Source organism: Balaenoptera musculus, chromosome 15, assembly GCF_009873245.2.
Source record: "Balaenoptera musculus isolate JJ_BM4_2016_0621 chromosome 15, mBalMus1.pri.v3, whole genome shotgun sequence".
Taxonomy (NCBI): Eukaryota; Metazoa; Chordata; class Mammalia; order Artiodactyla; family Balaenopteridae; genus Balaenoptera; species Balaenoptera musculus.
In genome coordinates this window covers 47,109,241-47,136,583 of record NC_045799.1, presented here as the reverse complement: position 1 = coordinate 47,136,583, position 27,343 = coordinate 47,109,241, and the positions used below count along the sequence as shown (strand labels likewise).

Here is a 27,343-nt window from a genome sequence, read left to right as displayed (position 1 = left end):
AAAGGGGAGGGGAGGTGAAGGAGGAAGAAGCAAAGTGAGTGAACGACGGAGCGAGAGGAACAGGAGATCAGCCCGGCTGTGGAGTCCACAGCTAATGCCCGAGCTGGAGCGGACACAGCAGGGAGAGGACAAACCAGCCACGGAGCGTGAGCGCTGTTAGGGTACCTGCCCGGTGAGACGGGATGCCCGGCACCGCTCACAGCCACACCTGTCACCTTGAGGTATCAGCACCTCCATCTTAGGGTCTCCTCAGAACCACATGCAACGTTTAGCTTTTCAGTCAAGATCGAGGGAACCCAGGTTTCCAGGTCAAAATGCTCAGTAGGGCTCTGGCGGCAGCCTCTTGATGGTCATTCGAGCTGGTGGCCTTCGCCGAGGCCGCGCTGCCCCTCCGTGGCTGAGCGAGGAAGTGCAGCTGCGGTGCCGCTGGGAAGAGGGACCAGGGACTCTTAGCTGGGATGCCCGCAGGGAGCTGGCTGTTTCCTGACAGCCAGCAGCTTCCTTTCTGCATCAGGACTGGATGCAGAAAAGCTCCCCGCACTACCCAGCCTCAGTGTCACGTGTCTTCTTGCAAATCACCTTTCGGATCAACAAAGGGGGTAACCTGGACAGTTCATTGTGTAGCTTATCTTGGCGGGGCTCATCATCTCTTTCTACTCATTCTCACCACCCCCTACCCCGGGATTCAAGACTGCATTGAGAATGGGGGTGGGTTTCAGGAGGGTGACCCTCCCCACTCCCAAAAGCCTCCATAGCCTCCTAGACTCAAGGCTCTAAAACTGGTTACCAGGAGCCTAATGTAGCCCAAGATCATCAGCATAGTAATGAAAAAAATCAGAATGTTTTACATAAAAATGTGGATTTGAGGGTCTCTTTAAATAGGGATACTTGGCAACACAGAGGGCACTGAGCTTTTAAAAAGGAGGTGAAGTCCCACTTGCCTCACATGGTCCGTGCCCATCCCCCCATTATCTGTGCAGCCCCGGGGGCATTTGGCTTGGGACCCCTGGATCTTGTCAGAGCCTTTAATTGGAGGGAACATGTAGCCCCCTCCCTGATATCGCCCCAGAGAGGAGGTGTGGCCCAGCGGTGGGGGGTGGGCCGGAGAGGCCGAGCTGGGGAAGAAGGGGAGGCTGAGGATGTACTGAGCTTGGGACCTGGGGAGTCCCAGTCACCTCCGTTCCAGGAGAGTCCCGACTCACCTGTGCTTTTGCTCCTCTGCAGCGCCTGCACCTCAGCGAGGATGTGGCTGGGGCCACGTTCATGGCAGCAGGCAGTTCAGCTCCAGAGCTGTTCACATCGGTCATAGGTAGGTGCCCACCTGGGGAACGTCTCAGCCCTGCCCTCCCTGAAGGACAGGGCCTCTGGAAACGAGAACCCTGAGACCCCAAGGGGCAGAACACCAGCCTCCCACCCGCTGGGGTTGCTGTTATTATTTTATTAAAGTGATGCTTTTGCTTTGCATCAGTGGGTCCCAGACCCAGTACCAATGGTCCTGTGGGACAGAGGGCCCAACAGACATTAGCAAGCTCTCTCCAAGCCCCTGCTGTTTCCTGTAGATCCTGAGAACAGTCTAATGCTTACAAAAGCTCCCCTGCACCCACCTTGGGTGCAGCCCACTCCAGCAGCCAGCTGATGTTGGTCTGTGTTTCAGGCGTCTTCATCACCAAGGGTGACGTGGGAGTGGGGACCATCGTGGGCTCCGCGGTGTTCAACATCCTGTGCATCATCGGCGTCTGCGGGCTCTTCGCTGGGCAGGTAAGACTGGCGGCAGAACGTGGCATGGGGAGGGGGAGGGGCGGCGTGGAGGTGAGGCCGGGACCTGTCTCCCTGGAGCGCACCCACGTGGGGGCCAGAGGCCTCAGACGGGGTGACGTGGGGTCTCACGCCCCAGGAGGCTGGCCCAGCCGGGTCTGGAAACCCAGGCACCATGATTTGGTCTACGTGACAATGGATCATGGAGTGCGCGGATCCACGTGAATAAGTAACCAGCCCGCGAATCTGAACGTGTCACGCTCATTTTGATATGTTCCTGAACTGAACTAGAATGATGTAAAAACAGTCTTAGGAATGGAAATAGAGTAAATGAGAGAGAGAGAGAGAGGAAATGACAGATTTTTTTTTTCTGTTAAAAACAATTTGCACTTGTCACAGTTTGGGGCGAGTTCTCTCTTTTTCGACAACGATCAAGCATTTGACTTCTGTGTCCACTTTAGCTTACTTTGGGGGTCATGAGGGGCTTTGCATGCCTGCCTTTTATCTACAGAGACTATTCCACTGCCAGGAGGTGTCGTGGGGCCCGTGTCCATCTGGTGTCTGTCTTGGAAAGTCTTGGGAAGACACCCGAAGTCACCAAAGTAATGAGGCTGCTGGGCGTCCGCAGCGTTGCAGTGGGTGGCTGGGGGTTTCCAGTCACCCTGGCCAGCTCTGATGCCCTAGTTTCTTCGTAGGGAGATTATTCAGAAACACAGTCCTGAGCTCTCTGCCCAAACAGCCAGGACTCTGTATCTTCTAGGAAAAGCGACTTCTAGTGACTAGCCCATGAGGGTCCCCAACGTGCAGTATTGAGGAACCAGGTGACCCCACCAGCCTCCTGGCTGTGGAGGGAGGATGCAGGGTCCTGCTAGAAGCGGCTGGTTGGTTTGCAGGGCTAAGGAAGCTCCTGCAAACCTTCTCCCACATCCTTTTCCAGACCCCTCGTCGTGTGGTCAGCTGGCCAGGGGCGCCCAGCTCGACCCAACTCTCAGGCAGACTCCAGCTGCGCCCTGGCACCACTGCCCTCCGCATCGCCTGCTTTTCACTCCTGTCTGTCTTCTTTATGCCGACTGATTTGTCTGGGTTGCCTGGTGGGTTCGATGCTTCTGGGCAACAGGCAGAGGGACACCTTGATCTCGTCAGGGGTCGGCTCCAGAGCCCACAGGCGGATGCTTACTTCTGAGAGGAAGCCGCTGGGCAGCCGGGTCCATACGCGGTGACTGAGTTCCACCCAACTTGCAAGACTGAACATTTTCTTTCTTCATTCTTTCAGTCACTTATCTCTTGTCTTAGATTTTGTGGACCCACGATGTGGCGTTTTTTTAGATCTCCTATAAATGTGGTTAGTATCGCAAAAAAATGAGTGTCCGTCTTTGCCGTCGGGGCCGTCTGTACTTTCTGGTTCTCACCTGTGCCGGCCGCCCTCTCATTGCCTGCCAGAGATGAAGTCACATTCTGCAGAGCCTGTGGCTGTCAGCACTGTCTTAATTAGCATTGTCACCATTAGCAGTATGAGTATTAGTGCTGTCGCTAGTTCATTAGTCATTTGTACCTGAAGCCTGATGCAAAGTCAGGCCCAAAGGGGGAGAAATAACGTAAAGAAATGAAACAACTGGCTGGAAAGTGCTGAGTAAATACCACGCAGCTAATTACATAGGAGGTGGGTGGAATGCATTTGTGTTTCATAAGTCATTAGCGATGAGGGTGATCACTGGCTTGGTTAGAACAGAAAAGACACATTGCTTCTTGAACTTTAGCAAGTGCTGGTATCAGTCAGTTCACCCCGCACCCCAGGAAGGTCTTTGCCAAGCTCATCTCACATGATTGTGGAGAGAAACACCAACTACCACAATGGTGTTAGGCGCAGCCCATGGGATGATTCTGGGGGCCGACCCTCCCTTCTGACTCTCCTTGTCCTGTGTCCACTCAGAGAGCTCCAAGGCCACCCAGCTCTCTTTTTCAGACCTTTGTAGAATCCCAGAAGTCTTCGCAGAGGGAGAAAAATGATGTTTTGGAAAGAACATGAGCCTGGGGATCAGACTGGCCTGGGTTTGAATCCTGACTCTGCCATTTGCTGACTGTGGAGCCTTGGAGAAGTTACTTTACCTCTCTAAGCCTCAGTTTTCTTGTCTATAGGATGGGTACAAGGGCATCTACCTCCTAGCATCGCTGTAAGGGTGAAACATAACATGTTCAGCATCAAGCAACACCTGGCCCACATGGTAAATGCTCAATAAAAGTTAGACACCACGATCAGCTCTCAGAAGAATAAGGTTCCCTGGGCTCGCTGCCACTAGATTCCACCCTAGGTCACTGCAATAATTTGGCCTACCCGTTGACAGAACTTTTTAATGAAATAGTGGAACAGCCACAGGATGCCTGGTGAGGAGGGACAGGAAAGTCAGGGAGAAGGTCTTCTAAATGAGAATCAAGAGGAGGAGGAGTTGGTAGAAGAATGATCTCAGAGGACTGGTCCTTGCCTCTGTGTTTTCTGATCAGTGGGAGGAAAACAAAAATCTGTGAGACACAGGCACTGCCTTACCTATTGAGAAGCCTTCCCCAGCAGTGGCGTTGGTACAGAGGAATGTTACAGCGAATGATGGATATGGGGAATTGAGCTGATTAATAAATCTAGTCGTGGGTCACACTTAGCAGTGTTGTTTACATTGCTCCACACTTTCATTTGCTGGGAGAATTACCAGTGAGTGCCCGTGGGCCTCTCTCTAATGTATCACGGCGTGAAGGGCTGCTTGTGACCAAGTCTGCTACCCATCTGAAATTAAAGTAATAAAGCCATAAGGTTTGAGTTCCTGTCTCAATTAGGGTTTTGATGAATTCGATGTAATTAAATGTCTGCTGTATTTGCAGTTTGCAAACATAGCCAGTGCTTTGGTGTTCGCCTAAGGTACTTTGGGGAGTTTTATGGGGCAAGAAGGAAATTGCTTCTTAGAAAGTGGCTTCTAGAGAAATTCTTGGCATCCCGCCAAGATGTTTACAGGGCTGTGGTCCTGCAAAGTTTCTTTATTTAAGAGCAAAAAATAATAACAAAGAGAGAACCCCAAGCTCTGGAGGCAACCTGCTAATGTATCTCAGGGATTGTATTGAAAGAACTTCATGCCAGTTTTGCAAAACAACGTACTTATGAATTTAAATCTACCATTCAGAGTGTATTAAGCTTTAAAAGCATAACCACAGACAGACAGTAAACAGTTTAACTGAATCCCAGATACCAGACTTTCATATTCCGGTTATTACAGGCTGTCATGAGCCCCCTTGTCAGCTCTCCTGGATCCTAGAAACGTGCCTGATGTTCTTTGGTGAGGTCCACCTAATTTTGGCTGGGTTTGCCTTTCTTCAACTAACACCGTGTCCGTGCTGGCCCCTTTACACAAACCCAGGCAGCACCCAGAGGTGGTGCCTCTGAATGGAAACCTGCCTTGGATTGGGTTTCCCCAGAAGAGAATCTAAGCCACAAGTTCAAGTTCAAGTAGTTTAGCTAAAAGGTGATCCCAGGACAGGCCAGCCAGGAAGTTGGGGAGTGAGATAAGGAAGAAAAAGCAGCTGAGGAAAGTGTGTTCCCAGCAAGTCCCCAGTGTGGGCAACTGGTTTGACTGCTTCTGGGGGGACTGGGAGACGGTGTAGAACGCGGCCTCCAAGTTATCTCACCCAAGGGGGAGGGAGCAGGGGTGTTTATCCACCAGCCTCCCCCATCGTTGCCTAAGGACTGCCTTTGAGGGATGTGAATTCCCCAACGTTCCAATTTTCTGGGCATATGCAGGATGGACTTTGGGGTCCAGAGAAAACCCCTAAGCAAAGAGACATGTGAGGCTGGCTGTTGGAAGGACCTGAAATGGTAAAGGTGGGGAGATATGAGTGAGGTCCATAAAGCATGGCTACAAACTCAAAACTCAGCCTTCAAACATAAGCCATCCGGTGGGTCTCATGTCCAGCTCCCTGGGAGCAGACAAGCCTCAGTGCCAGGCTGCCTCCCAAGAGCTCAGCGCCAGGATAGCTTGCACATAGGGAAAGCCCTTCCTGTTCAAAATAACAGCTGCCATTCTAGGTACTTTGGCTTCCACTTGGGATGCAGTAGACCTGAGCTCCCATGGGAGCACAAAGAGAAATCTGGATAATGTAAAAATCATCCTTCTATATGGATATCAAGGAACAGTGGAGACAAGAAAGGCTTGATGAACTGATTTCCAGAGAGAGCAGCCCATCGTACGTGAGCTGTGAGCCCTGGTGGGTCTGGATGCAGGGGAACGGCAGGACCCAGAACTTCACGGGGTGGAGACAGGTCAGCTCAGCGTCAGCAAGGGTGGAGAGAGGTGGGATGCACCGGAGTCTGAAAGACGATCCAGGACAATAATGCTTTGATCCACCCACCCCAGATCTGTTGAGAAAAAAAAAACGGAAGTGAAGGCAGGGCCGACGAACAGAAAGAAATCGTTCCATCTGCCCCATCTCCCACCTTCTCCTGAGACCTGAAATGGAGGCACCCAAAGGGAATTGGGAATTTGCAATGCCAGACCAAACCCTGATAAGAACTGTGAGACTGGCCCTTCCTTAGGAAGCTGGATGCGGTTGGGCTGAGCTGAGGTGAGCTGACGTGTGAACCCAGGCTGACATCTGAATAATCACCTCCTCCCTTTAGTCAACAGAGGAGAGAAGAGCTGGAAATTTCCAGAGGGAAAAGAACCAGTATTATTCTTCAGTTCTCACTCTTCCATATATAATTTCCAGGATGCAACAATAAATTACAGGACCTGTGAAGAGGCAGGAACAAACTTATAACCAAGGGAAAACAGCGGCAGAGGTAAACCACAGATGATCCAGATACAGGAATTGGCAGAAAAGAATTTAAACTGTCTACCATCTGTCTTAAGTAGGGAAAGGTGGGAAGAAAAAGTGAGGATGTGTAATTTCCGCAGAGAAATGGAAAAAAATAAGAAAAACCAGATAGATGCTATATATGTTAAAAAATAATAAGTTGCTATTTATTGAGTTTCACCAAACTGCAAGCACCACACTAGATGCTTTATAAATATTTGTAGAAATACACCCCCTGACTTTTAAGATAGTATTGTCCTCATTTACAGACAGGGAATTGAGTATCTGGGGGCAGAGGGCTACCATGAAGTAGTTCAGCCTGGATTTGAGCCCACATCTGCTGACTATAAAATCCATTCTCTTTCCACGTGGGAAACTTATGACTTAAAAACCTCCAGATGTTATTATTGGGTTCTTATAATTATCCCTTAGCTCGTGTGTGTTCCTTAGAAATGTTGAGTGTAGGAGCTCGGGACAAAGCGAAGAATAGACATGTCAGCACGATGGCGGTGACCCAAGCTGGGTGATGGAAGCTCTCAGCCCAACAAGTGCTCAGGTAGAAGCTCCTCTTGTAATTAGATGGCATCGTCCTCTGCTGGGCTTACACTTGCACCAAACAGATGAGGGATTCAGGCTAAGAAACACAGTGAGAGGTCCACAGACCACCCCAGTTACCTGTACAGCTTGGTTCCTGGCTTATTGTTCCCCAGACAAAACCCAACAACAAACACATCACCTATCAAGTTCCAGTTCTGAGAAGCATCCAGTTTCCCCAAGAGACCAGGGACTGAGGACAGGCGAGGCTGAAGACCTCACCCCACTAGCTGCCAAACCTAAAGATAGGAGCTGGAGGCCTGCCACTGCCACTAGAGTGGGGGGAAAAAGGCACAAGGAAGAGAATGAGTGATCTGCGGAGAAAGGAAGGGGGCAGGTGCAGGTGGAGGCCTCACCTGGGAGGCAGGATGCTATAATATTTGATCCGGTGAGGAGCCGGAGAGGAGAATTTGTGGTGCAGGAGTAGACCAAGGCCAAGGTCAGGTCCAGCTGGTGCAGTCACTGGATTCTCCCACATTCCAGGAAATGAGAGTTTCTCCCAGTGTCATCTGCAGGCCGCCTGCCTCAGGAGGACCTTGTTGAAAGCAGATCCCCTGCCCTAGTCCAGACCAACTGAATCAGAAGAGCAGCTGTACCTGCTTGAACCCCATCTGCAGGCTTAGCTCTGCTCAATTCTCAGACCAAGCTTGACCTTGGACAAGAGGCAGCCCTCCTTGGGCAGTTGGCCCAGGCAGCATAAATGGTCCCCTCTTGATGCCCCCATCCTGTGACTGGCTGTCTGCCTGAGGCCGTCTCCCTCACTGTTCCCTGGTGTCTTTTCCCTGGCCGTTCCCCCACAAGGCCAGGTCCTGACAGAGCCCCACACCTGACCTTTCCCTGATACATGCTGCTGTTCCTGGCCCAGGGTTCCTTTAGGGTCACTCACAGCTCTGTGCTGCTCCATCTCGAGGGCCTGTGCATCCTCATCCCAGATCTCTGTGCTCGCTTTGACTTTGGCTCACAGTACCTGTTCCTGGTTTGTTCTACTTCCCTGAAATGATCTCTGGAGATAAGATCCCACATCTAGATTAGGTAAGAGGTTTTTGGTTTCAGGTAACAAAAAAATCCCCAACTCTAACTTGGCCTCTTAAATGATGGAGATTTATTAGTGTCTGAAAAATACAGAAGAAAATGGACATCAGGCATGGTTTGATCAAGACTCCAGCACCATTTTCTGTGATTCTCTTGTCACTAACCTCCTCTGTTCCCTTCCTCATACATGTTTTCCTTCATGGCATAAAAGGAGGGGGGGGGGCTGTAGCAGTTTCAGGCCTCATATTTCACACTGACCAGGAAGGAGGAGAATATCTCCCCACCCTTCATCCCTCACCTGGCATCATCAAACAAAAATCTGATTGGGCCGAATCAGGCCACCTGACCATCTCTGAACCAGTCACTGTGGCACGGGAACTAGAGTTACCCAGTTGGCTTAGATCACTCAAGAACCACCCACCCATTTCCTCCTTCTCCCCAGAGGTAAGGATATGATTGGTTCCACCTCAGATATATAGCTTTTGGTCCCTGGTTATCATAGAAAGCAGATAAATGACTACAGAACAAAGCCTGTGTAGTATCATGTGCTGCCTCACTGGCTGTGTTCCCTGGGCTGGTGTAACATAAATGATCAAATGCATACAGATCTGTCACAGGTCTTTGTGTGGACATATGCTTTAATTTCTTTGGGGTAAATAACGTAGGAGTGGGATTGCTGGGTCATATGGTGAGTACGTTTATAAGAAACCACCAACAGTTTTTCAAAGTGTCTGAAGCCCTTTTGTATTCCCACCAACAATATGTGTATTCCAGCGCTCTGCATCATGACCAGCACTTGGTATTATCAAGTTGTTTCGTTTTAATTTTAGCCATTCTAGTGAGCATGCGTGGCACCTCGTTGCGGTTTTAACTTGCATTTCCCTGATGAGTCATGATGTTGAACATCTTTTCATGCGCTTACTTGCCATGCATATATCTTGTTTGGCAGGATTCTGTTCAAATCTTTGCCCATTTTTAAGGGGGGTTTTCACCCTCTCATTCTGTGGTCCAGCAGTGTCTGTACCATGACACTCAACTACCCCTTCTGAGACATTCTGTCCAATTCATTTGCACCTCCAAATCAGCAAAGACTAGGGCTGTTACAAATGCTTTAAAGTGATTGTGGCAATGTTTTGTTAGTTTTGTTGGATGCATTTGGGTTTGCAAGAGAGGTCCTCTGAAATGGCGCTCTTCAATCGCGTGGGAGAAAATGGAGAGGTCACTTCCCTTTCGTCCCGCAAAGGGTGTAGCAGTAACGAGACCTGAGATGCATCCTTCCAGAACGTGAGGAGGACAGCAGGAGTCTCTGTGGCTGGGGATGAAGCTTCCTTCCGTGTAATTAAGTCTCACGTTGCTCCTTAAAATGGGCGAAGGGGATAGAGTTTCAGGTCACCGTCTAGGTCCTTGGAAATGCTGCCCTCGGTGCTGGTGAGGGCTTTCAATGTACAAGGAGCCCAGAACCTCACAGCCGGCCCAGCTGAGCGCCACCCCAAGAGGAAGGTCCGTCTTTAGGGCACAAATGTCATTTTCTTGTCATGATCATGCCCAGACAGACGCCACACCCTCCATGCTGCCTCTGGTTACAGCCAGACCCCCGCCCCATGAGCAGCTGAACCGGGGGCTGAAGGGTGAGTGGAAAGGGGACAGAAGCCTGTCTGGCTGGCGGATGCTTGTTTAATTGTTTCTCTTTAACAAGCATCCCTAGTCGTCAGTCTGGCACTATTCTCACGGCTTTATACGTATCAACCCCTTTGGTCCTCACAGGAACCCTCTGAGAAGGACAGTGTTTTTACAAAAGAGGAAACTGAGGCTCTGAAAGGCCAAGTAAACTGCCAGTCATAGAACCGTTAAGTTGGGAGGCTTTTAGGGCTGTAGGGGTCCTAAAAGCACAGGAATGGGAAGATCCCCCTCCAGACCAGCTCTGCCAGTAGATCTGGACCAGAGGTCTCATACATTAAGCTTCCTCCATACCACAGCCATCCTCCCCATTCACAGCTCAGCACCTTCCCATCCCAGTAAAACCCGCCTCGCCAAGGAAGCAGAAGGGCGTGACCCCGTGAAAAAGGGAAGGTGGGCCATCAAATGCCTCCTTCACCCCAAGGTAGCATGTGTGGCATCTGCTGAACTTCCGTTCTGGTGGGTCTGGCATCTTGGGCCCCGCAATCCACTCCTGAGCTCCCTGAAACTGCTAGGTGACCCCAGGCACCCCCAGCCTGGGCACAGAGACCAACCGCCCCAGCACACATGCCCTTAATTCACAGGCAGAGTCTGCAGAACTAGGGAAGGTGAAGAATTCCAATCAGGGCGTTCTAACTCCATCCCAGGTGGAAAGTCACCGGGAAGCTTCCAAAATAGAAGGGACCAGAATGTTAGCAAGTGGCGACTGTGCGTGTGCAGAGGATGAGGAAGGCCGCTGCGTCTCTTCCCGTAGCCCGGTGTCCCCCGGAGTCCCCGTCTCCCCTCCTGTCACCCCGCCCTCACAGGGCACTGCAGGGGCCATGACAGAACAGACCACATTTCACGCTTTGGGGACGACTGGCCCCCGAAGCCTGTGGCTATCCAGTACCTAGAATCACAAGCCTGTCTTTGCATAATAATGTTAACTCAAGGTGGTTTGTTTCTTCATATCATCACCTGTGAATTTAAACCCATGGTAGTAATCCATGGATTGTGTTCTGGGGGAAATGTTTATTATATTTCTTCTTTGGGCAGTAAGTCCATTCATTGATTCAACAAATGTTTTCTGAGAGCCTGCTGTGTACCAGGCACTGTTCTAGGCCCTGGTGAGACACCAGTGAAGAAAGGACAGAGTTGGAGCAGGCTGTGGGGTGTTGAATATCCAACAGGAATGATGGATGGATGGATGGATGGATGGATGGGTGGATGGGTGGATGGGTGGATGGGTGGGTGGGTGGGTGGATGGAGAGAGGGATAGAGTCTGAGATAGTGGGATAGTGAATAGGGAGAGGGTATATGTGTCCAGGGGTGGTCAGTGCTGTGAAGAAAAATAAAGCAAAGTAAGGATTACAGAGAGTGGGTGGGAAAAGAGATATTGATTTATAAAGGATTTCCAGGGAAGGTCCCTCTGTGAGCGTTGATAGTGTAATGGAGTGAGAAAATACTACTAAATTCCACTCCATAAAGAAAATGGCACCAAATAAAATTAAATTATTTTTGAAAGACTCTGGTTCCAGCCACTGTTTCAAACATTTGAGCTCCTCTTTGAGCAGAGGGAACGTGCCGGCCAAGCGTATAGACCGCCATTGCCCCTGGGATGCTGTAAAAGGCTGGTGGGCTAACCTCACAGGCTAGAGTGAGGAAAGAGCAATGCCAAGGGCAGCAGGAAGAGGTGTGTGCACTGACCACCCCCAGCCTGGCGATGATGGGATGCATGAGGAGGCTGCAGAAGTGAGGGAGATGATCGCCGTGCCAGGCTGTGAACTCCCTGAGAGCTCAGCCTCCCTCCGCTGGTTCCCACTCTGTCCGCAGTGCCGAGAGTATTGCCCGCCTATGGGGAGCACACGGTCAATCTTTGGTGCATTTACTAAGTGATGCGATACCCTTGATACCAGAGAAGGGGAGGGCTGTTGAATGGATCAGAGAGAGAGTTCACGGTGCCCCACAGCTGGACACAAACACGCCCAGGAGCTATTTGACCAGTGCCTGGGGCATTAGAAGATGTGTGGATGCATGTCACAACTTGCCATCAGGTGCCCCAAAGACCAGGTGGACTGAAACAGAACTTGAGACACAGTCTTGAAACAAATTGATTGGTGTTCTTAGGATCTCCACTCACTGCCTATTATGTGCAGAAACAGGGCATACAGAGTTGAGCAGGATGGGAAAGGTCCCGGCCCTCCTAGAGCTCCTAGACCAGTAGGGGGACACAGACAAAGAGTGTGGAAACCAATAAATGATCACATAATAGGATGAAGAAGAGACCTTGAAGGAAATGCTTTGGGCAATAGGATGGGGGAACTGCAGGGGAAGGGGAGGGGCAGCTTTAGGGAGGTGGTCAGGGAAAGTGTCGCAAAGGAACCCCAAATCACGAAGGCAGCACTGTATGGAGACCTGGGAAAGAGAGTTCCAGGTGGAAGGACTAGTTGGGTGTTCAGACAGGAACAAGCACGGTGTGTTTGAGGGTCAGAGAAAAGGCCAGCTTGGAGCCTAGTGAAGAAGGGGGAAGGGGTATGGCTGGGAGAGAGCTCTGACAGGGACAGATCATGGTGGGGATTCGGGTGCTGTCGGAAGCTGTCAGAGGGCTCTAAGCTGTAGAGTAACATTATCTGATTTATCCTCTGGGAAAGTTCGTTCCAACAACTACGTGGAGAAGGGAACCCGATGGTGACAAGATGGTAGTGGGGAAACCAGTGGTGAGGCGTGAGTTGAAACCTGGGCAGTAAATATAAGAAGTGGTTGCTGGATTTAGAATATTTTTGGAGGTGACACCAAGAGGATTTGCTGGTGGATTGGAAATGGAGGTGATCGAATGAAATAAATCAGGGAAGATTCTGGGATTTTTGTCCTGAGCGATATACATGGTCCTGACTCTACAAATGAGAACAAACTGGTCATGAGAAATTTGGAGAGTTTGTTTACAGAGAATAGACAGCCCTTTATCTAACATATTCTGAAGTCTCCCATGGTGTGTCTGATCCAGAAACATGGTAGGGTCACTGAAACACACTGTGAGATTATTTTTAATTGAAAGTTTGGTTGGCCATAGGTTACTCACTGGCCACTTGGCTGGGTGGCTTCTGTCACCAAGAGCCTGGCTCAGCCTTACCAAGCAGCCCCCCAGCTCTCTCCTGTTGGTGTCACTTGTGGGGAAGGACCTCATTAGCTCCTTCCAGGATCCCAGACACAGGGATACCTGAGTTCTGGACAGCACTGCCCGTCTCGTGCCAACCAGCCTTTGTGAATTTACAGTTGGCACCTAGGAGCTCATAGTCGTGATTTTGCATATGGTGAAGCCGGATCAGAACAGTTGAAATCCACGGCATCTAACCTGGTGTGTCTTGACCCATCATAATCTCCATTGTCCCCTTCCCCCGCCCCTCCCCCTGCCCAACCTTGGTCCAGATAAAGCAGGGATATTTCATCAGATCATACGAGGCTGCAGTACCATGATGGGGTTGTCCAGGCTCTCTGAGTTCCTCACGAGCCATATCACTACCCGCGAATTCATCAGGCAATAGGGACTCGGAGAAGCAGGGGAGGTGACGAAGGAAAATTTTGTTCTTTTGGTTTTGGGGACTTTTTTTTTAATATAACAAAATACTTTTCTGGTCCTTTCTTTTTTATTCTGGCCAATCTCAATTTATTTATGTGAAGTAAGAATTTATTCCCTCCTCAACCTGAATCTCCAAGAGAAAGAAACAGTAGTCATTAACCTTTCCAGATAGTGTACGGACCATCTGGGGCAACAGGTGAGCTCATGTACCAAACGTCTGGCCTTTACAGGCAAAGGGAGATGGAGCAGCGGTGGGCCTGGGGCTCTCGCTCCCCTGACTCAACCACAGGGGATGCTCTTTCCATGGCAACGACGGGAACTCTTCCTTTCTTGTAGTGGGCATACATGAGTGCCACTCCCCGGGGGACGGGAAAGAAAACAGCCTCGTGGGCTTTATTTATTTGTGATTATTTTTCCAAGATCAAGCTATGGCTACAGTTGTTAGAATTAGGGTACTCAATATGGTAGCCAGCAGCTGGGAGATTCAAGGGCTAGGTCAGCTGTCAGATAACATTAGACCCTCGGCTTTAATCATTTTAAGATCTTGGTCATCCTACTGTAAACCTTATATCTTACCCCTCTTGCTCTACCTTTGGTCACTGCAACATGCAGCTTCTAAAAACAGGTGTCCCAGCATCCCCATGGCATCTTTGCTTCCTCCCCCCCCCCTTTTTTTTAACAGTATACAACTTTCTTCTGCCTCCTATCTATTTTTCTATTTACTTTTATTTTAAAGTAAAGACAGTTTTCAGATTAATAGCTAATCTTTATTGGGATCTCAGCTGAGTTGATACAAGATTATATGTATTAACTTGTTTTAATCCTTATATCTACCATGGTGTAGATATTGGTTTTCTTCATTTTATAGACGAGAAAACAGAGCTCAGAGAGGGAGGTGGGGAAACTTGCCCCAGACCACACATCCAGGAATAGCAGAGTTGGAACTCAGAACCAGGAAGGCTTGTTCTAGAATTTGTGTCCTCAATCTCTATGGGACTCTGTAAACCAGCAGAGCAAAACAATGCAGAGCACCACCCCCCAGCCCCCGTGGAAGGTCGTAGAACTTGTCTCATGATTGGAGGAAGAGGCTGTCCTAGATGGTCAGACAGCTCTTCTGTCTGGTCTAGTTGTACAGGGCATGTCCAGGGCATCCTTGAAACTTTTTGTTTTAGAACCTGTTATAGAAAGTGCTGAGATGGATGACCGGGGGGAGGGTGGGTATTTCCAAGTGAGAAACAAGAGGATGTCTCCCTTTGGAAACTGAGACTCTTTTCTGAACGACGTTTATACGTGCCCTGATTATGGAGGGTCCTGGATGTGGTGGAGGACTAGATGGATTTTAAGGCTCTTTGTATCATCAGCTTCTAAAACCAACCCAGCCCCGTGAGCTTCCCTAGCACAAAGCGGTGGAGGGCGAGCCCTTCATTGTCCCACGTTGGCTGGCATTGCCCTGAGTGATGTGTCCAGCCCACTCTGCCCTTGTTCTCCATTCTCTTTTTTGTAAGGGAATCAACTCTGTTTCAGGGACGAGGAGGAAAGATTGAGGGGACAGCTAGATGGGTTTTCACTCATGTAAGGGAGGCAAAGTTCAGGCGTGTCCCCGGTGAAGTGTTTGCTTTCCTTTCTGGCATCTCTCGCACTGCCTCTAAGGCCCCCGTGAGCCTTCCTGAGAGAAAGCCTCAGTGCCTTCCCCACAAAGCTGTGAACAGAGCGGAGACAGGACCTCTGTCGCTCTTACCCCAGTGGTGGGTCACCTTCCGCCCTCTCTGCCTCTCCTTGCCCCCGGCTCCAGCCCCCAGCCCCCGCCAGCTCCACCTCGACAGACGCCAAGTGTGATTTGGAAGGAAAAGAGGCCTTACGAATCATCAGGTCTCTGGCCCCGGTTTGGCCAGGGCTGGGGCTAAGTTCACCTCGTCCCAGTCCTGGGCTGAAATTCTGTGGGCTTTGGCTCTGTGTGTTCCTGGCCACCCCGCAGCATCTGCCCACGGACTGGCCGGGCTGCTCAGTGGGGGATGATGGTGTGTGCAGACTTTTTACTTCCTCACCTTCAGGGTCCCTGATGTCTCTCTGCTTCCAAAGAAAAGAACAGTGTGGAAGCGGGGTCCATAGTGGATATTTCTGAGGTCATTTGCAGGCTTTTGGTGCTCATGTATCAAGCAAGCTCCATCAGAGATGGAATCAATAGACTCCATAAATAGTTCAAAATGACTTCATATCTGTGACCAAATCCTTTGGGGGTCTGAACACCTGTTTGCCCAGTAGGCTGGCTGTTGTCAAACCACTTAGCCGTTGTTTGAGAGCAGGAATTCCTTGAGCCATCAGAAGAAAGAAGTTTCCTGGAGCTTGCAGAGTTTGGGTCCACGTTTTCCCTTCCGTTCTTTTTTTAGTTTTTTATTCATTAAATTGCTTGTTTGTTTTGGAACCAAGGGTTCTGGCACGGCCTTGGAGCCATGCGTGCATACGATCCGAAAAAACTGCTGTGACTTCCTGGGGTGCCGGCTCCAGCTTCCTCGGTGCCCCGTCCACAGAGCCTGGTGCAGAGAGAAAAGTCCAGCCTTCGCCTCTGTCATTTCTGGGTCTGCACTGAGCCCCACTGCTCCAGATCTGTGTAAGGATTTCCAAGGAAGGCTTGGGACTCCAGTGGCTGTTATTCTTTGAAAGGCAGCAGAGGTCTTTACAAGCCCCGACAGCACCAACGTGGTCTAGTGATTTACTCCATCAGTGCGTATTTCCTGAGTGGTAGTTCCAGCGTTTGGGGAGGTGATGGTGGCAGCACAGGCCCCTGAGTTCTCCTGGTGACTATAGTCTAGCGGAGGGAAGACCGATGGTAAACAAGGACCCAATACATCACCAAGGTAATTTCAGACAGAAGTAGTCTGACGTTAGTAAAATAGGGTGACGTTAGTAAAATAGGGTGACGTTAGTAAAATAGGGTGACGTTAGTGACCAGCAGGGAGCGAGGGGGCTGCAGTGGAGCCACGGCAGATGGTACAAGACCACGCTGGGGCTGACACCTGACTGGTATGAGGGGGGAGCCACGTGACGATCTAGAACGTTCCAGGCAGGTGAGGGGAGCAGAGAGAAAGCCAGTGCTGCTGGAGAGCAGGGGCCCGGGGGAAGGAGGACCTGGGGGCCAGGCGGGCCTGGCCTGGGCTCCTGAGACCTGGTGAAGGGTTTGCTTGCGATCAGGACCATGTTCTAGGGAAATAATTAGGGGCACTTTCCCTGGGGAGGCGTCACAGACGGCGGAAAGGAATCGGAAATTCGGGTGTTACCCGAGATCTCTCCAGGTGTTAGATGCCATGTGCGGACCTTGCTAACGTCTCCCAGGTGTGAGTCTCCACCACAGCCGTGGATGCCGAGGGGCAGTGGAGGAGGGTTGGCTCAAAATCCCCGGTTGCTGGCTCTGAGGAATTGCTGCCCCACGACGTTCCTCTCCCCGCCATCCCTCGCGAGCTCCGTGACCTCCATTCAGTGCCCCTCCCACCCCCTCAGCCTCTGTTCCATTCCTGAAAGATGATGAATACATTAACCTTGGCCGTCTTCTCCTCACTCTCTTATTCCCAGTCTTATCCGTTTTTCCTTCAAATTCTCAGCATTACCATCTTCCTGGTGCGCATCTTGATCAGCTGGTCCCCGGCTCTAGTGTTTGCCTCCCCAACTCGGGGGCCCGTTCTCCTCCACTCCCTCGCCCGCATCAGAACGCTTGGTCTGAACAAGTTTTATGGTATTTCCAGGTCCAAGAGTTAAATCGGGAAGTCCAGTTTGGGTGCGGAAATATTGGAATTTGGTTGGGCCATCAGGAGGTGTATTACGAACAGCAGGTTGGAATATTTGTCCATGGGGGGGACCACTTTGTTGGTCCACCTTCCACGGTTAAGTAGCCGTCTCTTCTGAGTGGTAATTTGTCAAATTTCTGTTAAAGCTGTGCTTCCTCTACTTCCCAGACTCTGTCCATGGTGCCTAAGCTGAGTGTCCCCCAGACTAGAGTTGCCCCAAATCCTAGCGCAAGGGGGCAGGCTTTATTGAGAGCAAGGTGCTGCTCATGCATTTCCTTATTTATTCCTTGTAATAACCTCAGGGTAAATTTAGTCCAGTTTGGAAAATGAAGACATTTGACAAAGGTGGTAGGCAGTCCCCAAGATGGTGTCTCATTGACCCCAGGCTCCTGGTGTTCAGGCCTTTCGGTTCCCTTCCCACACTGATCAGGGATCATCCATGTAGCCAGTAGTATATTGTGGAAAAGGCAGTGTGTGTCATCTGAGCTTGGCCATAAAACTATAGCACTAGAGCTTCTGCATCCCTTTCTCTCTTGGGCCACTTGCCATGTTGTGAGGACACTCAGGCAGGCCTGTGGAGAGGTCTACCTGGAGAGAAACTGAGCCTCCTGCCAACAGCACAAACTTACCTGCTGTGAGACTGAGCCACCGTAGAAGCAGCTCTTCCAGCTCCTGTACGTCATTGGATGACTGTGGCCCCAACCTAGTGAGACCGTGAGCCAGAACAACCCCACTTCCAAATTCCAAACCCTCAGAAACTCTGTGAGATAATGTTTATTGTGTTACGTTGCTAAATTGGGGGGTAATTTGTTACACAGCAGTGGGTAACTAATACAGTAAAAGTTACCCCCATTTGACAAATGACAAAGCAGACATCAGGGATTTCCAGCCAATGACAGAGCAGGGAATGATGACCACATCCGTTTCACAGACAAATCCATGCTCTTACCTCCCTGCATAGCTGCCTGTGGCATCAGACTTTTGACAGGCAAGCAGTATCAGGAAAAAGCAACAGACCACATGGACTTCATCTCAGTCCTGAACTGGTCCTAGATTTTGGGAACCCTGAGATAGCATGGAATGAGCAAGGGGATGATGTCACAATTTGTATGAAGTGTTTGATTGATCAGATTTAATTAAAGCTCCGTACTCACCCAGTTCAGCCACAGCTGGCTGATGTTTAAAGACTTTTTCACCATGTTTATTTCTATTTCTTTCTCTTATAATTTTTTTTAAATCACTTTAGTCCACAGCTTAAATAGTCTGTTTCCAATTAGGACTTCTACTAAGCTTTCTCCACAAAAGAGGTCTTTTCTTTGCTTTCTTTTCTTTTCTCTTCCCCTTCCTTCCTTCCTTCCTTCCTCCCTCCCTCCCTTCCTTCCTTCCTTTCTCTCTTTCTCCCTCCCTCCCTTCCTTCCTTCCTTCCTCCCTCCCTCCCTCCCTCCCTCCCTTCCTTCCTTCCTCCCTCCCTCCCTCCCTCCCTTCCTTCCTCCCTCCCTCCCTCCCTCCCTCCCTTCCTTCCTTCCTCCCTCCCTCCCTCCCTTCCTTCCTTCCTTCCTTCCTTCCTTCCTTCCTTCCTTTCTCTCTTTCTCCCTCCCTCCCTCCCTCCCTTCCTTCCTTCCTTCCTTCCTTTCTTTCTATAAAATGTAGCCTTGCTGCTAGAATTTCATAGCAATGTATGAGTTTCGGAAGCTGGCGTCATCTGATTCTTAGGATTTGCAGCAATTTATATTCACTGCCATTTAAGAGATGAAGGTTCAACCCCACAGCCTGCCGTTCGCATTATTGTCAGATTTGCTCATCCAGAGCCATCATACGTGCCGTCTTCTTTGGGGGAGACATTCTTTACAGCATGGGCTTTCTGATACCTACCTGCAGAGTCTCTGTTTAGTGACCTGATTTTTCCACATCTTCCCGGCAAGTTACAACCACCAAAGTGTTAAAGCTTCAGTTTTCCCCACAAATCAGTCTGTTGAACTTGCCAAACCAAAATAAAACAGTACAACTTAAGAGCTTTGAAAGGAAAACAGAAATTCTACCTATTGGGCTGGTTTTGTTCCAGCTCCTCCATCCGATGACGGCTGGAAGCAGCAGCTAGAGATTCCATAGAACTCAGAGGAAGAGACCGCCCCTCCCTGGTCCTCCGGGTTCTGACCAGCTGTGCCCACTTTCTGAAGCCAGTTCTGACACCCAGCTCGTACCCCCTAGGCTGGGAGTAGTCATTTCCAAAGCCTGGAATCACCTTTGGGTGAGGCCTCGTGACGCCCCTCACCCAGACTTGCTATTTGGCCCTGGTCAGCAACTCGGCAAAGGAAAGTCGTCCGAACTAGGCAGCCTCACACTTCGATGTCCTGAGATAAAGCAGGCCTGTGGCATTGTGCCCGGAGCCCCATGCTAACAGACTCCTTAACTGAACGTGGTCCTGGGGTGCAAGGGAGAGTGACTGCCCGCTTGGGTTCCCCTTGAATGCGCTGCTCACCGGTGTGTGTGTATGTGGACTTGTCTTGTTTTAGGTACTGCTTGCTGAGGCCTTAGAGCTCCCAACGTGGGGTAGGGCGACTTATATCATTTAACTGAACTTCTTACAGCAGGGATGATTCTGGCAGAGATTGGTTCAGTGCCCGTAGAAGTAATGGCAATTGGTATTGATTTTATTTTTTATTCTATAGCTCAGAGTATTTAAAAATTATTTGGTGCTGAAATGCAGAAACACCCATTTAACTGTAGGGGATTTCAAGCTCCAACAGAGCTCCAAGACCTCTCACTAAATTTGAATGTGAACGACTGCTTGGCAAATGGTATTCATCAGATTCTGATGGGTGAATTTTTAGAACCCAAGGAAGGGTGCTAACTGCCCTCCTCTCTGTCCATAAACATAAATAGAAGGCGTGTGTGCACCCCTCACGGGTGGGAGGGAGATCAAAGGGGCACCGAGCATGTAGGACTGAGGGTGTAGAGAGAAGAAAGCCGGGGAGGGTCATGAACCACAGAAGAATGACCCGGGGGACGGGTGGACCAATGGTCAGTGGGGCAGGCGGTGGTTGTGTGGCTTGCCCACTCACATGGCTAGTTACTGCCCCACCATGCATGGAACCGCGCGGCCGTGCTTCGAGCCCGGCCCCCTTCGGCCATTCCATTGTGTGTGGCCAAGCTGGGCTTTATACATGGTCCACCTGTTGGTCCTGCCCCTCTGCTGCCCCTCCGGGCCCTTCCTGATTTAACAAAGAGATGCGTATGCACGAAGGAGAGAGGGACATGCTGCCTGGGTCCAGACAGTTATCTTCAAGGAAGCCACCAGAAAGATGAGTCAACTCGGAGATATTCTTGCAGAACCTATAACCTGTGACATGCCTGTTCTCCTGCCCCCACTCCCTTCAAGCTCCTCAAACGTCTCCTCCTGGACACAAATCCAGTGAGCTCTTCCCACCGGGCACCCTCTTCACCTGCTCTGCTCTGCAAAATGCTTTCTTCCCCCTGAATCCTCACTTCTCTCACCCCAGTGGGCACATCCCTCCCCCACAGAGCTGCCCTTAGTCCCATCCCCCTCATATGGGACAGACTCATGTGGTCTCGGGACCTCAGTTTCCTCTGCTGGGCACCGCACTCTCCGTCCCTGGCCTTGACTTTTCTCGCATCCTCAGGACTTAGTTTGCAAATGGGCTGCCAGACCTTTCCAACCTGGGTCCTCTGGGACAGCCTCCAAATCAAGGTCTAAACCTTGAACTAGACTCTCTACCTATTGACTATTAGTATTGGCCTGGGTTCTCCAGAGAACAGATGTATATATATAAACAGATAAATCATATACACTATATATGCAAAAATATATATGTATATGACTTACCATAAGGAATCAGCTCACACTATTACGGAGGCTGAGAAGTCCAAGAGCTGCAAGGTGAGTCAGCAAGCTGGAGGCCCCAGGAGAGCTGATGGTGTAGGACACTCAGGTCCAAAGGCCTGAGAACCCCGAGAGCTACTGATGTAAGTTCCAATCCGAGTCCAAGTCTGAAGGCAGGAGACCAACGTCCTAGCCCGAAGACAGGCAGAGAGAAAGAGTTCTTTCTTCCTCAGCCTTTTATTCTCTTCAGGCCCAGGCACTCACCCACACTGGGGAGTCTCATCCGGAAACACCCTCATGTTCATGCCCAGAAATAATGTTTAACCAACTATCTGGGTACTCGTGACCCAGTCAAGCTACATATAAAGTCAACCATCACACCCTCCCCCCCAAGTTCTTCAGGTGCATTGAGTGCATCCCTTGGTCTCTGTTGCTCACAATTTAAGCCTCAACCTCATGGCAGCCTCTCCACGTCCAGCCCATTGTCAAATCTGATCGATTCTTCCATCACAGCATTTCTTGTATCTGTCCTTTCCTTTCCAAGTCCACTGACACTGTCCGACGCAGACCTTCACTCTTGGGCACCTGAACTACCAGAGGCCCCTCACTCCGTCTTTCTGCTCTTTTTCCTGTCTTCCTCAAATCCATTTTCACATTGATTAAACTTCGTGAACCTCCCCTTGACCTCGTCTCTTGCCTGCAAGGCCCACCTTGCATGGTCATTTCCCGTTTCTGGCTGGCTTTAACCCATCCACACTTAGAACAGAACTGAACCGCTTCTTATTGTGCCTCAGAGTCTTACCTCATTCAAGTGCTTCCTCGTGTGCTGTTCCTCCTGGCTGGAATGCCCTTCCTCATCTCTGTTCATGCCACACCATCCCCCAGTTTTGAAACTGCATGTCATTTTTATTCTACAAGTATATATTCGATGTCACCTCCTGCAAGAAGCCTTCCCTGATTTCACCAGGTGGACATAATCTTCTCTTCTTCAAACTCCCATAGCAGTCTTTTCAGTTTTATTTTGTTATTCATGTCTGTCAATGATCATCTCTAACAGACTCCTAAACCTGTCTGTCCAAACTGATTCTTCTGGTATATGCTTCTTTGGTGATGGTGATACAGGGGTGAGGGTGTCGAGAAAATACATCAACATGTGAATATTAATTAGCACTATGAGATGTAAATATGTGTCAAGACAACAAACAATGTGAAGTTATAGGTTGGTAAATGATTACCAAATGAATGGTGCAGTTTTCAAGATCCCAGCACATTTTTCTACAGCAGGAGTTAAAGACGGTCCTTCGGTGTCTGTGTCCCATCAGCACACGCCGTTCTATGAAGAAGCATAACTCAGTAACTTTTTTTGCAAGTTAGCAACACTTGCTGCATGTTTCAGGTGTGCTTTTGTTGTCTCTGTAAAATCACCATGTCCTAATAAGGCTTCAAGAAAGAAGAATGATGATGTGCTTCTTTTAAGTGCCAGAAAGAGGGTATCATGTATGATGGAGCCAGGGGTCCTCATTGATCTGCATCCAGTATTCATTATCCAAGCCCCTGCTGTTAGCAGTTTGCACAGGGAGGCAAAGTTCCCAAAGCACCAATATTCACTAATGAGCAGAGCGCTTGAAAAAACTGGCCTCCCCCCCATACAACTTTCCCTACTTAACAATAGCATCTTTTCCCACCCATTACCTCAGCCCCTGTGTCCAGTTTATGGGTATTTGTTGGACGTTCTAACGTCCCATAAAAATGCAGCTTTCATGAAGCTCATGTGTTGGAGAATTGTTCACACCCCAGTCACAAAGACGTTAATACATGAGGATCTCACAGTTGAGGAAGAAAATGAGACAAGGACGATGACACAGGCCCCATGATCCTTCCAAAAAGAATCGTTCAAATGTTAAAGGATTAGGACAGAGACTTGGAAAACTTGATGAAACTCTTGAATATTTTCCCCCAGACTCTGTCTGTGGCTAAGGGAAAATAAAGCATGGGAGGGTGGCGTTGTAATCCCATGTCCTTCTGCCATTTTATGGGGAAATTACACCAAGGGACAGCAATGCTTGATTCCAATCCCATTCATTATAGCAAGCAGGGCGTGATGGCTCTTAGAACATACATTTTTAGGGAAACATTAGGTCCATAGGTTTTATTTCTCAAGATAAAAAAAAAGAACTTTTTTTACTTATGCAACTTCCTCTCATTTCAAGTAGTTTACGTGTAGGCGTCTTTTTCCTCTGCTAGCTTTCCGCATGTTTATTATCTTTAAATAATGAGAGAGGTTTCTTGCTCTGAAAAAGAACTTTGAGATCCAGAAGTGTTCAGTGTGGGTGTCTCTGTGTTCTCGGGAGTTGGTGGAAGTGATAAAAGTAATGAACTTCGCAGTGTTTGCCATCAATTGAGGGAACATTTGTTCGTCTTGGTCATAACCACGAATCCTCGCTTTGTACTCACCACATCAATATGCCAGTGTTGGACTGCATACCGGGAACCCGGGTAGAAAACTGCTTATTTGCTCTCCTTGTGAGCTCGCTATCGTCCGTCGCTCCCATTCCAATGAAATAAAGCTCTTCCCAAAAGTTGGTGCTTTTTTCTTCTTCTTTCTTTGCTTTTTCTTCTCTCCTCCTCCTCTTCTCACCCTTGTCCTCCTCCACTTCCTTCTTCTCCCTTTGTTTTTCTTCTTTTTGGTTTTTGTTTTGTTTTTTTACCAAATATTATTTCACTTACACAGGGGTACATTGGGACCTTTCAGCTACACTTTCGTTCTTCAAGATGTAGAAAATTAATGCAGATAGACCTTACCTCTAGCCCACTTCACTCAGTTGACAGATGAGGAAACTTGGGCTGGAATCAGTAGGGTAGAGCTGGATGGGGTCCCGCCCACTTGTTCACACATGCACCTCCCCACCCCACTCATCCACAGCTCAAAGCCACGTACATCCCCCAGGCAGCTGCCTATCCTCCTCCTGGTAAGGATGGCCAAGAAGAGGAATCACACAGACCTAGGGGACACTGGATATTGAAGACTTCCCCCCAAATCCACTTTTATATTCCCCAGGAGTAGATCCTCAGACAAAGATTCTAGAGCAAGTAATTCGTTTGGGACCAGATCCCAGGACACTCTGGTAGGATGGTGGGAAAGAGAGACCACGGAGAGAAAGAAGGTACCCAGGGACTTCCCAAGTGGCGCAGTGGTTAAGGATCCGCCTGCCAATGCAGGGGACACTGGTTCGAGCCCTGGTCCAAGAAGATCCCACATGCCGCGGAGCAATGAAGCACGTGCGCCACAACTACTGAGCCTGCGCTCTAGAGCCTGTGAGCCACAACTACTGAAGCCCGCGCACCTAGAGCCCATGCTCCACAACAAGAGAAGCCACCACAATGAGAAGCCCGCGCACTGCAACGAAGAGTAGCCCCTGCTCGCCGCAACTAGAGAAAGCCTGCACGCAGCAACGAAGACCCAACGCAGCCAAAAATAAATAAATTAACTAATTAATTTTTTTAAATAACATTAAAAAAAAAAGAAGGCACCCAAGGGTGTGCTATCAAGCAGGTGACTGCTCTGGACACTGGAGACTCAGTCCCACAGGGGACCCCTGGGAGGGCATGGGGGTATGTGCACATCAATTCCCGTTAATCCTGGTGGAGGGCTGCCCCCCCGGGGGCGGGGGACTCCCCAGCACTTCAGCCTGCTCTAGGTGAGGGCAGAGCAGGCTCTGGCAGCTGGCAAACCTTCAGGCAAAGTCACAGGTGCTGGAAGTTGGGAGACCAGCCTATGTGCATGGAAGTGATTGGTGCAGGAAACCAGCCGTGATCTCCACGCACCGCATTCCAGAAACTCACCTCAGAGGGCCAGAGTCCACTGCTACTGTTATGGAAAGATACTGGTTTTACAGGTGCTCAGTTCCTTTTTCAAGAAGGATGGGAGGAAGGGGAACCAGAATGCATGATAGACCTAATCTAAGTGACTCCCACCCGGAAGGAATCCTTTGGGGCAAATCTCCTCAACACACAAAATGCTGCTAATTCAATAAGTTTGTGGACTAAGTTTAGGATAAAAGATGCATCTCATCCAGCCTGTCTCCACTGCAAGATTCTACACTTCTCTGCCTGTTTGTCAGTCTTGAAAGTGAAGGTTAAGTCCATCACTGATGTGGTTCCTGGGACAGAGAGAGGAGAGGCAGTGGCTGTAACTGTTCGAGAGATTCTTTGCAAACAGTCATCCGTCTGATACCTTAACTAGGATTCCTGATTCCTCAATCAGGACTCTCTGAGCAGAAGAGCCTCCATAAGTGATTGATGCCCTTTTCATTCATAAAGCCACTGGAGGAATGGATAGACTTGGGGAAATACATCTGACTGCTGCTGAGCCTTTGGTCAAGGCCAGACCCTCTTTGAAGTCTTTTTGATCTTTAGGAATTGGGGTCGTTTTTTTCCTCTTCAACAGCCCTCCACAAATCAGAACTTCTTCCAAAATGAAAACATAAGAGTCTAGAATCTTTGGGTTCAAAGGGGACATTAGGGAGTTTTCAGGCCACATTTTCTCCCAGTAGAGTAGCCCTCGGGTGGGCTCCTGACTGCACCCGAATCAGGCCTGTGCCCCTCGCTTCCCCGTACCTGGTCTCACCAGAGTCACAGTGACCTCCAAGTACCTGAATCTAAGCTGGCTCTCGGCCCTCTTCTTACCTGATGTAACCGCGGTACTTAGCACAGTGCTTCGCTCCTGGAAGCACTTTCTTCCCCTGGCTTCTGGGCTGCACACGTCCTGGCTCTCCCCCCTCTCCCCGCCGCTCCTTCTCGGCCTTCTTGCTTGGTTTGTCCTCACCCTCACCCCCCCAACCCTCACTGGACTGAAAACCAGAGTGTCTGCCCTCTGACCATTTCTCTTTTCTCTCCACAGTCGTGTCCAGGCTGTGGCTTTAAATACCACCCCATGCTGATGACTCCAGACCCCTGTCCTTAGTCAGCTATGGGACATCTCAGACATGTCCAAGCCTGGGCTCTGGACTCTTTCTGCAAATCTGCTCCCCTGACAGGCTCGTCAGTAAAGGATGTCTCCATCTTTTTAGGGGCTGAGTCATCCTTAGTTGACTCCATACCCCATATCCTATGTCCAGGTGATCAAGAAACCCTATTGGATCTACCTTTAAAATACAGCCAGGATCCAACCACTTCTCACCACCTCCACAGCGGCCGCCCTGGCCGAGTCACCATCGTCCCTCCTCGGGATGGCTCTGGCGGGCCCCACAGTGGTCCCCCTGCAGCCAGAATGACGTTTGCAGGTCTAAGGTGGAGCTGTCACTGCTCTGCTTCAGCCCCACCTTCGGGCCCATCACACTCAGAGGAAAAGCTAGACACTGGCCTCCGGGGCCTCTGCCCTCGTCTCCTACATCCCTCCCTTCACTCCGTTCTGTCCAGCCTCACTGGGCTCCTCGCTGATTCACAGACACACCCCAGCTCCTGCCTTTGCACCTGCTCTTCCTTCTTTCAGGACCACTCCTGGCCCAGACAGCCATGCTCACGCTCCCACATCCCTCATTCATTATTCAAATGTCACCTCTCATGAGATCTTCCTGTCATCCCGCTGAAAAGGTCACACACATCCCCACCCAGAGCTCTCAATCCCCTTTCTCTTGTTTTTCTCCACAGTAGGTATCATCACAGGACAGGCTATATCATCTACTCTATATTCATATGTTAGAGACCTTCCTCCCATGGGATGTAAGTGTGAAGGGGCCGGTGAGTTCATCAGTGTTGCTTCCTGCTGTGTCCCCAGCGCCTTAACAGTGTTTGGTATCCATTTGGCAACTGACTGATGGAAGGACAAATCTCACAATCAAGTGTCCATCCATCCTCCGTGGCTTGTCATTCAGTGATACCAAGCTCACCGTTTTGCAAGGTGCTTCTGTGAATTTTTGGAAGACTTCTTCTTTATGCTGCTGGGCTCAAATCTCCCTCCTTCCTTGGTGCCATTTCTGCCTTCACTACCAAAGTGAAATACATCTCTTCCCTGCTTAATCAATAATGAAACCCCGATCTCAGATCAACCTCAGATCCCTCCACCCGGGATGGGAACTGCGCCCCAGCTCTCTCAATTCTCCCTACGACTCTTCCGGAACTTGGCCTCAAGACACCTGTTCCTCCTTGGGATGTTCATGCATGGTCAACGTCTCCATCCCAGCGCGCGGTCCATACCTGGAGGATATTGTGCACTAGGTGTGTCATGACCGATGCTGGGCACGGGGAGATGTTGACCTCTTGCCCATCCCATGAAATGCC

The 27,343-nt window shown here is 49.8% G+C and overlaps 1 protein-coding gene across 2 annotated transcripts in view; it reads left to right on the top strand.

Moving 5' to 3' along the window:
- SLC24A3 (solute carrier family 24 member 3) overlaps window positions 1-27,343 on the top strand; it is a 472,654-nt gene that overhangs the window by 344,476 nt on the left and 100,835 nt on the right. For both annotated transcript variants that reach the window (XM_036827175.1, XM_036827174.1), the window contains exons 5-6: window positions 1,225-1,309; window positions 1,655-1,758. In XM_036827175.1, coding sequence (XP_036683070.1) covers window positions 1,225-1,309; window positions 1,655-1,758 — 189 coding nt within the window. The remainder of the gene's footprint in view (window positions 1-1,224; window positions 1,310-1,654; window positions 1,759-27,343) is intronic.